We start from the raw sequence: 14,570 nt of genomic DNA, 5'->3' as shown, positions 1-14,570 counted from the left end.
GGATCCCACATGCCACGGAGCAACTGAGCCTGTGCGCCACAACTACCAAGCCTGCGCTCTAGAGCCCGTGAGCCACAACTACTGTGCCCGCGTGCCACAATTACTGAAGCCCATGCGCCTAGAGCCCATGCTCCGCAACAAGAGAAGCCACCACAATGAGAAGCCCACGCACCGCAATGAAGAGTAGCCCCCGCTCGCTGCAACTAGAGAAAGTCCGTGCGCGGCAATGAAGATCCAACACAGCCAAAAATAAATAAATTAAATTAAATTAATTTTTTTAAAAAAGGCATTGCTCTTTTCTAACAAAAACTTCTAATGAAACATTCAAAGTTAATTGGAAAACAGCACCTAAATGATAATTTCATTTCATTTCTCTACCAATTTACTTCTGTCTGTCTCATTCTCATAAATATTTGGGAAGAGCTGACATTTAATTTTATTGATCTAAGTAATTGAAGAGCTTTCAAGTTTAAAACAGGATCATCAGCAATCAATGAGCATAATTTCCAATTACATTTGAGTATTCTAGAGCACATATTGTACTATCCTCATGAGCTCTTAAAATATTTAGCACTTTGGATTCATTATGATGCAGATGTTTATGGAAAACAGCTTTTTTCAAAGTGATTTTCATCTCTTAACAGAAACACTACCGAATGGGTTATGAGGAGCTGAAGAAAAAAGGTTACGATCTTCCCGTTGATGCCATATCACTCAAAGCAGCAAAAGCATCCCGAGAAATTGCCAGCGAAGTAAGACTTTATCCCTTGTTTGTATTGATTGAATTGCAATTTTCACTTCAAAGCAGTCTCAATTTAATTTTAAATTGAACAGAGTCCTCCAAGTAACAAATTAAAACATAGTGAAATGATCCCAGGGATGCAGTGTGGGATGAGGATAAATTCAAGGATGCATTTATTATGTATGGAATTTTGTAGGATTTAGCCTTTAATCTTTCCTATTAAAAAAACCTTAAATCTGTGGCTCTCTACTCTTGGTGATATTTGGAATTAATGTTCTCTTTAATTTGCCACAAAGATAGTAATATAAGTTAATCTCAAAAAGAATAAGACATGGTTTCTTTTTTTTTTCCTTTAGTACAAGTACAAGGAAGGTTTTCGCAAGCAGCTTGGCCACCACATTGGTGCCCGAGAGATACGTGACGACCCCAAGATGATGTGGTCCATGCATGTGGCCAAGATCCAGAGTGACAGGGAGTACAAGAAGGACTTTGAGAAGTGGAAGACCAAGTTCAGCAGCCCAGTGGACATGCTGGGGGTGGTGCTGGCCAAGAAGTGCCAGACCTTGGTCAGTGACATAGACTACAAGAACTACCTGCACCAGTGGACGTGCCTGCCCGACGAGACTGACGTCATGCACGCTCGGCGGGCCTACGACCTCCAGAGCGATGTGAGTACTGAGGATCATAGTGACATGCAAAGGTGGGAAATCAGTGAATTAACACCCCTTGGATAAGTGGCACCAAACTCACCAGCCCCTGCAAGTGGGGCATAACATTTCTTCTTTTCCTGTGAGTGTTAAATGTCAAACCCTCCAGACCGAAAAGGAATATTGTCTGATACCCTGCCTGTCCACCAAACTATGTTTTCAGGAGTGTTCTTACCTTATTTCATATCCTTTTGATGAAAATGTTTTCTCAAGCCAGAGATAAATATTTATTGGCTATATTTGTATCAACAGAATGTGTACAAGTCAGATCTCCAGTGGCTGAGAGGCATCGGCTGGGTTCCCATTGGCTCTTTGGATGTGGAAAAATGCAAAAGGGCAACTGAAATTTTGAGTGATAAAATCTATCGCCAACCTCCAGACCAATTCAGGTTTACCAGTGTGACTGATTCTCCGGAACAAGTGTTGGCCAAGAACAACGCCATCACTATGAACAAGGTGAGCCTTCAGAGTTCAGAGAACCAAGGTAGGACTCCTAAAGCTAAACCAAAGGAAAAGAAGCATGATCAGGAGAAGAAAGAAATAGAGCAGTGAGCAACAAAAGATATCTGTCTGTCTATCTTTCTATATCTATCCATATCTGTCTACCTAATGTCGATGTCATTTATATTTTAACATTTACTTCAGTAGTTATTTCATGGTTTTGATAAAACGGTACCTTTTTATGGAAAATCATCTCTGCATAAAAGATATTCTAAATTTCCTTTTGTTAACATACAATTCAGAGTATCAGAAGGCACTCATACATATCTGTTCTACTATGAACTGGTTACTTTACTTGAAGATACGTGTAAAATACATAATGTGTATAAAATACGTAACCTTTTGTTATTTCTCTTTATAAAGTTCTTGTGGCCTTGAAGTTTCGATTAACAATACACTGAAGTTTTTTCCTGATGACATTTTATGTTCTCCTTGCTAGCGTTTATATACGGAAGCCTGGGACAAAGACAAGACCCAGGTCCACATCACAGCAGACACACCAGAAATTACGCAGGCGAGAATTAACAAAATCAACTACAGTGAGGTGGGAGCAGATGCTAATTCTATGACACTTGCATGGCGTTTCATATTTCAATTAATCCATTCCATGGTGATGTAATACTAAATGACAACTTTGTAAAGAATGTCTTTTCTTGCTCCGTGTGAATACCAACTCTTTCATTTCTCGCTTACCTAAACATCAGTCTTCAAGTAACACATATTATCATTTCGGAAGTGCACATTATAAGAACGAATGATTTAAGCAGTAACCAGAAGATTAATTAGACCTTCCTCTTTTATTAATTTAAGAAATTAACAAATGACCAAAATACGTTTATCTCCTCCTTATGCTAAATACATAGCTGTGCTAAGTGTATTTTCCATATATGACTTATTTTTCCTAAATTGTACTTTAGGGTCAAAATTTAAGATTTTTAATGTACAAGCTTTAAGTCAAGGATTAAAATCACAGTACAATCAAATAACACCAAGAGACAGACAGACAGAGACAGAGAGGATCTGTCAATATATAAATATATTAGCAAGCCCATTTCCTATTCACTTTCTGTGAGCATAGAGCCGTGTGCCCCCATATCAGAAGCACAGATGTTTAGGCTGAGAGGTCAGTCTCCTCTAGTGCAGGAGTCCCCGCCCAATAAGTCGTCATCCTGCCTTTGCTTAAGTGTTCTCAGTGACGAGGTGCTTATCTCATAAATCAACCTATTTGTTCTGGAAAGTTCCTTTAGAAGATGCTTCTCATGTATTGGGTCAATGGTTTCTCTCTGTAGACCCACATAATCCTCTAAGACCATGCAGAACCAAACTGTGCCGACTCCATAAGCGCTGTGTGCCTCCGCTGCCACTTCACCCCAGGTTCTCTTTCTAGTCCAAACATCCCAAGCTCCTGGGCATTCCTCACATGACATCCCTGCTAGAATGTGACTCTCAGAACCAAACAAAATCCTGTGAGTGAGGAATGACTAGTGTAGATAGAGTACAGTCGACATTGCATTTCCTCTTCTGGACATTTACCCTCCATTTCTGCACTCTGTGCCTTGGGGCTCCTTGGGGCTATGTCACCGCTGGTGTGCGTGGGAGTTGGGGTCAACCAAAACCCTAAGACAACTTACATGGGCTTAAACTAGGTTTCCTCTACCTTGTATTTATACATTTGGCAACTTAAATCTCAGTTCAAAGATTGACATTTATCTCTCTGCATTTTTTTCTTAGAATGAGCCTATTGGTTTAAGCCTGTGGAGATTTTTGTGAATCTAAGATTCTGTCCGATGATGTATTAGTTATTTCTTCCAGCTTTGTGCTACCAGCAAGGAAAATATTGTTTCTTTGACAGCATAAATCAATAGCGTGTTACTCTTCTGCAGACTATAACTGAGAGAATTTAAATTGATTAGCCACCACCTTAAGTCATTTTATTTTTCAGGGGTGCAAACTATAATTTTAAAGCTTATACAACTAGCTCTTAATTGTCACCCCAAACTAAAATTGTCAAGTCCCACTCTCAAATCAAAAATAAGTGAATTTTCAGCTAAACCTGCACTATAGGTCCCATAGTGTTACAGGAAAGCGTGTGCTATATGAGCAGATATTTTAAGGGACAAAGGGTCCCTGTAACTAGCCACTCAGCCTTTCTAGAACTGTCAACTCTGTCTTTGCTGCAAAAGCTCAGAGATGTTGTATGTTGCCCTTGGTTTGAAGAGGCCCAGGAAGAATGCCTGAACTGATTGCCTAACCTGCCTGGTCTGCTTTCTCTGACTTTTCTCTATCAGCTTAGTTCAATTCTATTGTGTTTCTTTCTCATTTAGGATAGGAAGATACAATGCAAATTTGATGATGTCACTCTTCCTCAAAGATTGTTGTTGGTTTCCCTTTTCCTATAGGATTAAGGACAAAGTTATCTTAGCACCAGGCCTTCATAGCCCGACTCCCAATTCTTTTCAGTCCTGTCCTGCCACTTCCCCGGGCACTGCGCGCCCCCCCTCCCCCCCCCCCCCCCCCCCGCTTGATGCCCCTGCACATTCACTCCCCCGTACTTTGATTCATGGAAGTTCCTCTGCCCTTGACCACCATCTCAGTCTATTGAAACCATATTTATCACTCAGGGTCCAATGCCAAGGTCATGCCCTCTGAGGAAACTTCCTGATTTTCAATTCAGAATAAATTGCTCCTTCCTAGAGCTCGCTCCTTTTTTTTTTAACGTTCAATCTTTTTTTTAATATTATTTATGTATTTATTTGGTTGCGTGGGGTGTTAGTTGTGACAGGTAGGCTCCCCAGCCGTGGCTCGTGGGCTCCTTAGTTGCGGCAGTCAGGCTCCCCAGCTGCGGCCCCAGGGCTCCTTAGTTGCAGCTCTCCGGCTTCTTAGTTGCAGCATGCAGGCTCCCCAGCTGTGGCATGCAAACTCTTAGTTGCGCCATGCATGTGGGATCTAGTTCCCTGACCAGGAATCAATCCCAGCCCCCTGCATTGGGACCGCGGAGTCTTGTCCACCCCTGCGTCACCAGGGAAGTCCCGTGGAGCTCGTTCTTAATAATATGGTTAAAGCACCTTTCATGGTCTGACTTTTTGGCAGCTTGTTCCTCAGGTTATCAGTCTTTCCATCAGTTCTCCCAGAAACCTTGAAGATGGGAGAGGCCTCATATTCATCTTTGTTTCCCAAGTACCAAGCACAGTCATGGCACAGAGTTGGTGCAGAATAAATGAGGATCAAATGAGTTTCCCTCCTGCCCACATTTTGCCACCCATGAGTTTCAGCTTAATTTTTCCACTTCTTTCCAAAACTGATTCATTGTTATAACTAAAAGTTTTAAAACCATGAATAATGTCTGTATATGGCTAATGTAACATAAGTTTTAAAATAAAAAAACAAAGGTGCCATATTCCATATAGGTATCCTGTTTAAGTCTCAACTTCAGCCAAAACCGCAGAAAGCTTAGAACTCTCAAAAGTGAGATTATTACAGGCACCTACCCGTGTAGAACTTGGTGAATTATTTTAGTCCTCTGTCGTTTTTGGATGTGAATGTCAACATGTAACTGATTTTTTTTTTTGCCCAAATTTAGAGTCGGTATAAACTCGCCAACGAAGAAGCAAAGAAGAAAGGCTACGACTTGCGAAGTGATGCCATCCCGATCGTGGCAGCCAAGGCCTCCAGGGACATCATCAGTGATGTGAGTTGTCAGTTTTACTCCTAGTATGTGGTCAGGCTGAAGTGACGTTTTCACTGAACTAAATCTTCTAAAAGAACTTTCCTGGCCCTTTGGAAATATATCCTGATGTATTTGTGTAGGGTTTTTCAAAAACCTAGCTTTGAGGGAAATGAAAAATTTGATGTTTACAAAAAAGTTTTATAACCACTAAGTCACAGTATCTTCAGTGAAAGCTGATCCACCAAGAATAGAGAAAGATCCATTCATGTGGAATTTGTTAGAGTGTAGCTGCAGGCTTGGAGATGCTTGTATAAAAATTGTCATAGTGCTTATAGAAAGTGTGACTCATAAACTTAAGTTCTCCCAGTGAGAATCAGGGCCTAGCTTTATATAGCATTTTAATATACAATATTCAAAAAATGCATATGACACTTGCCATTACAATTCACCCTTGTAAGATCATGGAAAGAAGGCAGTTGATCAGTGCCAGACTAGCCCAAACGTGCACCCTTAGCACTAGCTCCTGGCTTGTGGCTTGTAACTCCCAGAATAAAACCATCATCCTTTCCTGGTACCTCAGGGAATTCTTGAGGAACAGACCACTGCTCTAAAAATCAAGACCCACTATTTGGGAATATGGTAATACGCTGCCCTTTATTTTGGAAGATCATATTAGTGACTCACTTTAGTTTACGTATGTTGGACCTTTCCTACAAATGGATTTATGCCAATAATAATATATAACAAAATAATAATAACCAAGAAGTGTTGAGAAATCTGTGCTAAGAATGTTATATGCATTATGCCACTTATTTTTCATAATTACCCTAGGATGTAAGATTGTGATTATCCCTGTTTTATGGGTTGCTTAAGCAACTTGTCTAAAATCAAACTCTTAGTAGGTGATGCAGTTGAAACTCCAGGCAACCTCATTCCTTCCCACTGTACTATATTGCCTCTGCTGACTCGTTTATACTTTCTCACTCAATTATCTTTGAGACTAGAAGCATGTATTTTGGATAATTGGCTCGGATTCCAGGACAACGTCTTTGGACATGGAATAACAACACTGTTGGTCCATGAGAGATGAGAACCCATGACTTTATTAGGAGCATGCTCTAAGCAACTGGGCTGCTAGGACAGCTTCCCTAGTATAACCAGTTTCCAAAATGATGCCAAAATTTGCCACCACCACTGAATGCCTGGATCCATTATGAAACAGGAAATTCTCTTCTGTTGCTACTGCAAGTAGTCCTTGACCTTGACTTCATCCCCATAGGAACCGGACACTCATTTTACTACTTATTAAACACATCTTGTCACCAAGTGCATCTCTTTTCTGATGTACTTTTAGTGCCTAACCCATTTCTCCAAGTCCCTTGGTCCACATGGCCTCTCCACTGTGTGCATTTGCTGCCCCCGGAACTATTCCTTGTTACCAGGCCATAGGTGATTTGGGGCATACACTACAATTATATGAATTCCATCTATTTTATTACCTCTATAAGCTTCTAGGGGAAAGGAAGGATATTGCCTTGAGTTAGTGCTTATTAGCAAAAGTCAATGTACAACAGTGATATAAGCAAGATGATTTTGTACAGGCTTGTGACCTCTACAGGCTTATAATAAAAATCTGATTTGTGCATTTTCATCTCAGTACAAATACAAAGATGGTTACCGCAAGCAGCTTGGCCATCACGTTGGAGCCCGGGACGTGAAGGATGACCCTAAGATGATGTGGTCCATGCATGTGGCCAAGATCCAGAGTGACAGGGAGTACAAGAAGGACTTTGAGAAGTGGAAGACCAAGTTCAGCAGCCCAGTGGACATGCTGGGGATGGTGCAGGCCAAGAAGTGCCAGACCTTGGTCAGTGACATGGACTACAAGAACTACCTGCACCAGTGGACGTGCCTGCCCGACCAGACTGACGTCATGCACGCTCGGCAGGCCTACAACCTCCAGAGCGACGTGAGTATAAGATTTTCCTTTGGCCAACAAAACACCATGTCTGCTTTCCTAAGTATCAAAGTTCCCCCAAGGTGAGGGGAGTTGAGTTTACACAACTGAGTTCTAACTCCCTGGACTAATGCCAACTCTCTATCCAGTCACACAGACATCTGAGAGCATCATTATTTCCAAAAAGAAAGAACCAGCAAAGCACCGATTGCTTTGATGGAAACCTCTAGATTATTGATCTAGTAGAGTTGGGTCGTTCTCTATGTTCTGTTTAAAATGTTTTTCAAAATAGGTTTCTAATCTGAATATTTTGTGGATTCACAAGACATAGCAAAATGTTTAAATTTCTCAAGAATCCAAGCATTGAAATATATATGTAATATAATATAATGTATTATAGTTCAATTTTTTATTTCTTTAAGGCATATCATTATGCTTATGTTTAGTGGTTTATTACTTACAATTTCAGAATTTGTACAAGGCCGACCTTCAGTGGCTCAGAGGCATTGGCTGGTTACCTAGTGGCTCTCTTGAGGATGAGAGGAACAAGAGAGCTACCCAGATTTTGAGTGACCATGTTTACCGTCAGCACCCAGATAAATTCACGTTTTCCAGCCTTATGGACTCCATCCCAATGGTTTTGGCAAAAAACAATGCTATTACCATGAACCACGTAAGTCCTTTTTTTACTTGAGCAGAGTATCAATTTTTGTACGTGTGTATGTAAACACTGAAATCTGTCTTGATAAAAGAAAAATCACATTCAATTATTTTGCTTGGTATTAAAGTGGTTTTTAAGTAAGTGTTGTGCTTCTTACTGATATGAGACGCCTAGAGGTAAAGGTGTCACAAGTACTGACGCACAGAGCAGACTCTCTTTACTCTCATTAAGAACCAGATTCATCACTGGCCTGTACTTGTCACATCCTTTTTTTGTTTCTTTCAGCATCTCTATACAGAAGCTTGGGATAAAGATAAAACCACTGTCCACATTATGCCAGACACCCCTGAAGTTTTACTCGCTAAGCAAAACAAAATAAATTACAGTGAGGTAAGCAATGTATTCATGGTGCATGATATATTTTTTCTTGCACTGCACTTTATAGATCAAACTTACGATGATTTATGTCCATTTCAGAAACTCTATAAACTTGGCCTAGAAGAAGCCAAGAAGAAAGGCTATGATATGCGGATAGATGCCATTCCCATCAGGGTGGCCAAGGCCTCCAGAGACATTGCAAGTGAAGTAAGTGCACCTGTAGAGTTCTTTGCTCAGCTTTGGCTCAAAGATTTCTTTCTCTCTCAAAGATATGTAGTAGAGCAAGTAAGCTATGAAGTTAAGCTTCTAGCTAACAGTTTTTTGTAAGTAAATAGTTTAAAATAATGGTAATAAAACTCTCAACATAAAGGTTAACTTCTAGCTATGACTGAGTCCACAGCAACATCCATTTCAAAATACTGTCTATGCCCTGCTGAACAAAAGCACTGGCTACTTGACTATAGCTCAGGCAGCCTTTTGGCTTTTCCACATGATGTGTACTTATATACAATTGAGCTCATCATAGGATCCCTTCCAAACCCAGCCCATTCATTCCCTGTAAACCAATGAACCTACAAGGGCTGAAGGAATGGGACACATTATTCTGTTTAAAGTCCAACCATCCACGCTCACCATGTGTTTATCTCTGCATCCTGGGATTGGCTGCAGATATTTACTTACTTCAAAATATGGGTTTGCTCACATTTCTAGAAATGTTTGTCCTTCTATTTCTTTTGTCTGTGAAGTCAAAAGAATATTTTCCCTTTATATCCAAAATATGGGAAGTAACTGTCATACTTTAAAAATAAATGTTCAACGATCACAGAATGGTTAAAAGTATTAATATATACCAATATAATGGAATACCTGCTGTCATTAAAATTCATGTTTGTAGGGAATATATAATGACACAGGAAAATGTTTATATAATAACTGAAATGAGCAGGCCCCAACCCATATACAGTATGACTCCTAATTTTATTCTCTCTCTCTCTCTTTCTTGCACACACACACAAAAAGCCGTTTCCATCAGCAGTTATCACTGAATGGCAGAATAATGTCTTAGTTTTTATTTCCTTTTTTTTTTGCTTTTTATTTATTTATTTACTTTTTTAACATCTTTATTGGAGTATAATTGCTTTACAATGGTGTTTTACTTTCTGCTTTATAACAAAGTGAATCAGCTATACATATACATATATCGCAATATCTCCTCCCTCTTGCGTCTCCCTTCCACCCTACCTATCCCACCCCTCTAGGTGGTCACAAAGCACTGACCTGATCTCCCTGGGCTATGTGGCTGCTTCCCACTAGCTATCTGTTTTACATTTGTTAGTGTAAATATGTCAATGCTACTCTCTCACTTCGTCCCAGCTTACCCTTCCCCTCCCTGTGTCCTCAAGTCCATTTTCTACGTCTGCGTCTTTATTCCTGTCCTGCCCCTAGGTTCTTCATAACCACTTTTTTTTAGATTCCAAATATATGTGTTAGCATATGGTATTTGTTTTTCTCTTTCTGACTTAGTTCACTCTGTATGACAGACTCTAGGTCCATCCACCTCACTACAAATAACTCAATTTCATTTCTTTCTATGGCTGAGTAATATTCCATTGTATATATGTGCCACATCTTCTTTATCCATTCATCTGTTGGTGGACACTTAGGTTGCTTCCATGTCCTGGCTATTATAAATAGAGCTGCAATGAACATTGTGGTACATGACTCTTTTTAAATTATGGTTTTCTCAGGATATATGCCCAATAGTCTGATTGCTAGGTCGTATGGTAGTTCTATTTTTAGTTTTTTAAGGAACGTCCATACTGTTCTCCATAGTGGCTGTATCAATTTACATTCTTACCAACAGTGCAAGAGGGTTCCCTTTTTTCCACACCTTCTCCACATTTATTGTTTGTAGATTTTTTTGATGATGGCCATTCTGACTGGTGTGAGGTGATACCTCATTGTAGTTTTGATTTGCATTTCTCTAATGATTAGTGATGTTGAGCATCCTTTCATGTGTTTGTTGGCAATCTGTATATCTTCTTTGGAGAAATGTCTTTTTAGGTCTTCTGCCCATTTTTGGATTGGGTTGTTTGTTTTTTTTGATATTGAGCTTCATGAGCTGCTTGTAAATTTTGGAGATTAATCCTTTGTCAGTTGCTTCATTTGCAAATATTTTCTCCCATTCTGAGGGTTGTCTTTCCGTCTTGTTTATCGTTTCCTTTGCTATGCCAAAGCTTTTAAGTTTCATTAGGTCCCATTTGTTTATTTTTGTTTTTATTTCCATTTCTCTAAGAGGTGGGTCAGAAAGGATCTTGCTGTGATTTATGTCATAGAGTGTTCTGCCTATGTTTTCCTCTAAGAGTTTTATAGTGTTTGGCCTTACATTTAGGTCTTTAATCCATTTTGAATTTATTTTTGTGTATGGTGTTAGGGAGTGTTCTAATTTCATTCTTTTCCATGTAACTGTCCAGTTTTCCCAGCACCACTTATTGAAGAGGCTGTCTTTTTTCTGCATTGTATATTCTTGCCTCCTTTATCAAAAATAAGGTAACCATATGTGCACGGGTTTATCTCTGGGCTTTCTATCCTGTTCCATTGATCTATATTTCTGTTTTTGTGCCAGTACCATACTGTCTTAATTACTGTAGCTTTGTGGTATACTCTGAAGTCCAGGAGCCTGATTCCTCCAGCACCGTTTTTCTTTCTCACGATTGCTTTGGCTATTCTAGGTCTTTTGTGTTTCCATAAAAATTGTGAAACGTTTTGTTCCAGTTCTGTGAAAAATGCCATTGGTAGTTTGATAGGGATTGCATTGAATGTGTAGATTGCTTTGGGTAGTATAATCATTTTCACAATGTTGATTCTTCTAATCCAAGAACATGGTATATCTCTCCATCTGTTTGTATCATGTTTAATTTCTTTCATCAGTGTCTTATAGTTTTCTGCATACAGGTCTTTTGTTTCCTTAGGTAGGTTTATTCCTAGGTATTTTATTCTTTTTGTTGCAATGGTAAATGGGAGTGTTTTCTTCATTTCTCTTTCAGATTTTTCAACATTAATGTATAGGAATGCACGAGATTTCTGTGCGTTAATTTTGTATCCTGCTACTTTACCAAATTCATTGATTAGCTCTAGGAGTTTTCTGGTAGCGTCTTTAGGATTCTCTATGTATAGTATCATGTCATCTGCAAACAGTGAAAGCTTTACTTCTTCTTTTCCGATTTGCATTCCTTTTATTTCCTTTTCTTCTCTGATTGCTGTGGCTAAAACTTCCAAAACTATGTGGAATAATAGTGGTGAGAGTGGGCAACCTTGTTTTGTTCCTGATCTTAGTGGAAATGATTTCAGTTTTTCACCATTGAGAACGATGTTGGCAGTGGGTTTGTCATATATGGCCTTTATTATGTTGAGGTAAGTTCCCTGTTTGCCAACTTTCTGGAGGGTTTTTATCATAAATTGGTGTTGAATTTTGTCAAAAGCTTTTCCTGCATCCATTGAGATGATCATATGGTTTTTATCCTTCAGTTTGTTAATATGGTGTATCACATTGATTTGTGTATATTGAAGAATGCTTGCATTCCTGGGATAAACCCCACTTGATCATGGTGTATGAGACTTTTAATGTGCTGTTGGATTCTCTTCGCTAGTATTTTGTTGAGGAATTTTGCATCTATGTTCATCAGTGAAATTGGCCTGTAGTTTTCTTTTTTTGTGATATCTTTTTCTGGTTTTGGTATCAGGGTGTTGGTGGCCTCATAGAATGAGTTTGGGAGTGTTCCTCCCTCTGCTATATTTTGGAAGAGTTTGAGAAGGATAGGTGTTAGCTCCTCTGTAAATGTTTGATAGAATTTGCCAGTGAAGCCATCTGGTCCTGGACTTTTGTTTGTTGGAAGATCTTTAATCACAGTCTCAATTTCAGTGCTTGTGATTGGTCTGTTTATATTTTCTATTTCTTCCTGGTTCAGTCTTGGAAGGTTGTGCTTTTCTAAGAATTTGTCCATTTCTTCCAGGTTGTCCATTTTATTGGTATATAGTTGCTTGTAGTAGTCTCTCATGATCCTTTGTATTTCTGCAGTGTCAGTTGTTACTTCTCCTTTTTCATTTCTAATTCTGTTGATTTGAGTCTTCTCCCTTTTTTTCTTGATGAGTCTGGCTAATGGTTTATCAATTTTGTTTATCTTCTCAAAGAACCAGCTTTTAGTTTTGTTGATCTTTGCTCATTTCCTTCATTTCTTTTTCCTTTAATTGTGATCTGATCTTTATGATTTCTTTCCTTCTGCTAACTTTGGGGTTTTTTTGTTCTTCTTTCTCTAATTGCTTTAGGTGTAAGGTTAGGTTGTTTATTTGAGATGTTTCTTGTTTCCTGAGGTAGGATTGTATTGCTATAAACTTCCCTCTTAGAACTGCTTTTGCTGCACCCCATAGGTTTTGGGTCATCTTATTTTCATTGTCATTTATTTGTAGGTATTTTTTGATTTCCTCTTTGATTTCTTCAGTGATCTCTTAGTTATTAAGAACTGTATTGTTTAGCCTCCATGTGTTTGTATTTTTTACAGAATTTTTCCTATAATTGATATCTAGTCTCATAGTGTTGTGGTTGGAAGAGATACTTGATATGATTTCAATTTTCTTAAATTTACCATGGCTTGATTTGTGACCCAAGATATGATCTATCCTGGAGAATGTTCCATGAGCACTTGAGAAGAAAGTGTATTCTGTTGTTTTTGGATGGGATGTCCTATAAATATCAGTTAAGTCCATCTTGTTTAATGTGTCATTTAAAGCTTGTGTTTCCTTATTTATTTTCATTTTGGAAGATCTGTCCATTGGTGAAAGTGGGGTGTTAAAGTCCCCTACTATGATTGTGTTACTGTCAATTTCCCCATTTATGGCTGTTAGCATTTGCCTTATGTGTTGAGGTGCTCCTATATTGTGTGCATAAATATTTACAATTGTTATATCTTCTTGGATTGATCCCTTGATCATTATGTAGTGTCCTTCTTTGTCTCTTGTAATAGTCTTTATTTTAAAGTCTATTTTGTCTGATATGAGAATTGCTACTGCAGCTTTCTTTAGATTTCCATTTGCATGGAATATCTTTTTCCATCCCCTCACTTTCAGTCTGTATGTGTCCTTAGGTCTGAAGTGGGTCTCTTGTAGACAGCATATATATGGGTCTTATTTTTGTATCCATTCAGCCAGTCTATGTCTTTTGGTTGGAGTATTTAATCCATTTACATCTAAGGTAATTATCAATATGTATGTTCCTATTACCATTTTCTTTGTTATTTTGGGTTTGTTATTGTAGGTCTTTTCCTTCTCTTGTGTTTCCTGCCTAGAGAGGTTCCTTTAGCGTTTGTTGTAAAGCTGGTATCCATTCAGCCAGTCTATGTCTTTTGGTTGGAGCATTTAATCCATTTACATCTAAGGTAATTATCGATATGTATGTTCCTATTACCATTTTCTTAGTTATTTTGGGTTTGTTATTCTAGGTCTTTTCCTTCTCTTGTGTTTCCTACCTAGAGAAGTTCCTTTAGCATTTGTTGTAAAGCTGGTTTGGTGGTGCTGAATTCTCTTAGCTTTTGCTTGTCTGTAAAGGTTTTAATTTCTCCGTCAAATCTGAATGAGATCCTTGCTGGGTAGAGTAATCTTGGTTGTACTTTTTTCCCTTTCATCACTTTAAATATGTCCTGCCACTCCCTTCTGGCTTGCAGAGTTTCTGCGGGAAGATCAGCTGTTAACTTTATGGGGATTCCCTTGTATGTTATTTGTTGCTTTTCCATTGCTGCTTTTAATATTTTTTCTTTGTATTTAATTTTTGATAGTTTGATTAATATGTGTCTTGGCATGTTTCTCCTTGGATTTATCGTGTATGGGACTCTCTGCGCTTCCTGGACTTGATTAACTATTTCCTTTCCCATATTAGGGAAGTTTTCAACTATAATCTCTTCAAA

At 38.7% G+C, this 14,570-nt stretch overlaps 1 protein-coding gene across 21 annotated transcripts in view; it reads left to right on the top strand.

Annotated features, from left to right (window-relative positions):
- Positions 1-14,570, top strand: part of NEB (nebulin) — a 215,667-nt gene that overhangs the window by 77,416 nt on the left and 123,681 nt on the right. For all 21 annotated transcript variants that reach the window (XM_059927862.1, XM_059927859.1, XM_059927857.1 and 18 more), the window contains exons 48-56: positions 645-752; positions 1,099-1,410; positions 1,702-1,905; positions 2,390-2,494; positions 5,531-5,638; positions 7,275-7,586; positions 8,044-8,247; positions 8,521-8,625; positions 8,713-8,820. In XM_059927862.1, coding sequence (XP_059783845.1) covers positions 645-752; positions 1,099-1,410; positions 1,702-1,905; positions 2,390-2,494; positions 5,531-5,638; positions 7,275-7,586; positions 8,044-8,247; positions 8,521-8,625; positions 8,713-8,820 — 1,566 coding nt within the window. The remainder of the gene's footprint in view (positions 1-644; positions 753-1,098; positions 1,411-1,701; positions 1,906-2,389; positions 2,495-5,530; positions 5,639-7,274; positions 7,587-8,043; positions 8,248-8,520; positions 8,626-8,712; positions 8,821-14,570) is intronic.

Source organism: Balaenoptera ricei, chromosome 7, assembly GCF_028023285.1.
Source record: "Balaenoptera ricei isolate mBalRic1 chromosome 7, mBalRic1.hap2, whole genome shotgun sequence".
In the NCBI taxonomy this organism is placed as follows: domain Eukaryota; kingdom Metazoa; phylum Chordata; class Mammalia; order Artiodactyla; family Balaenopteridae; genus Balaenoptera; species Balaenoptera ricei.
The sequence above is the reverse complement of the archived record's forward strand: the minus strand, read 5'-3'. Positions and strand labels throughout refer to the sequence as shown.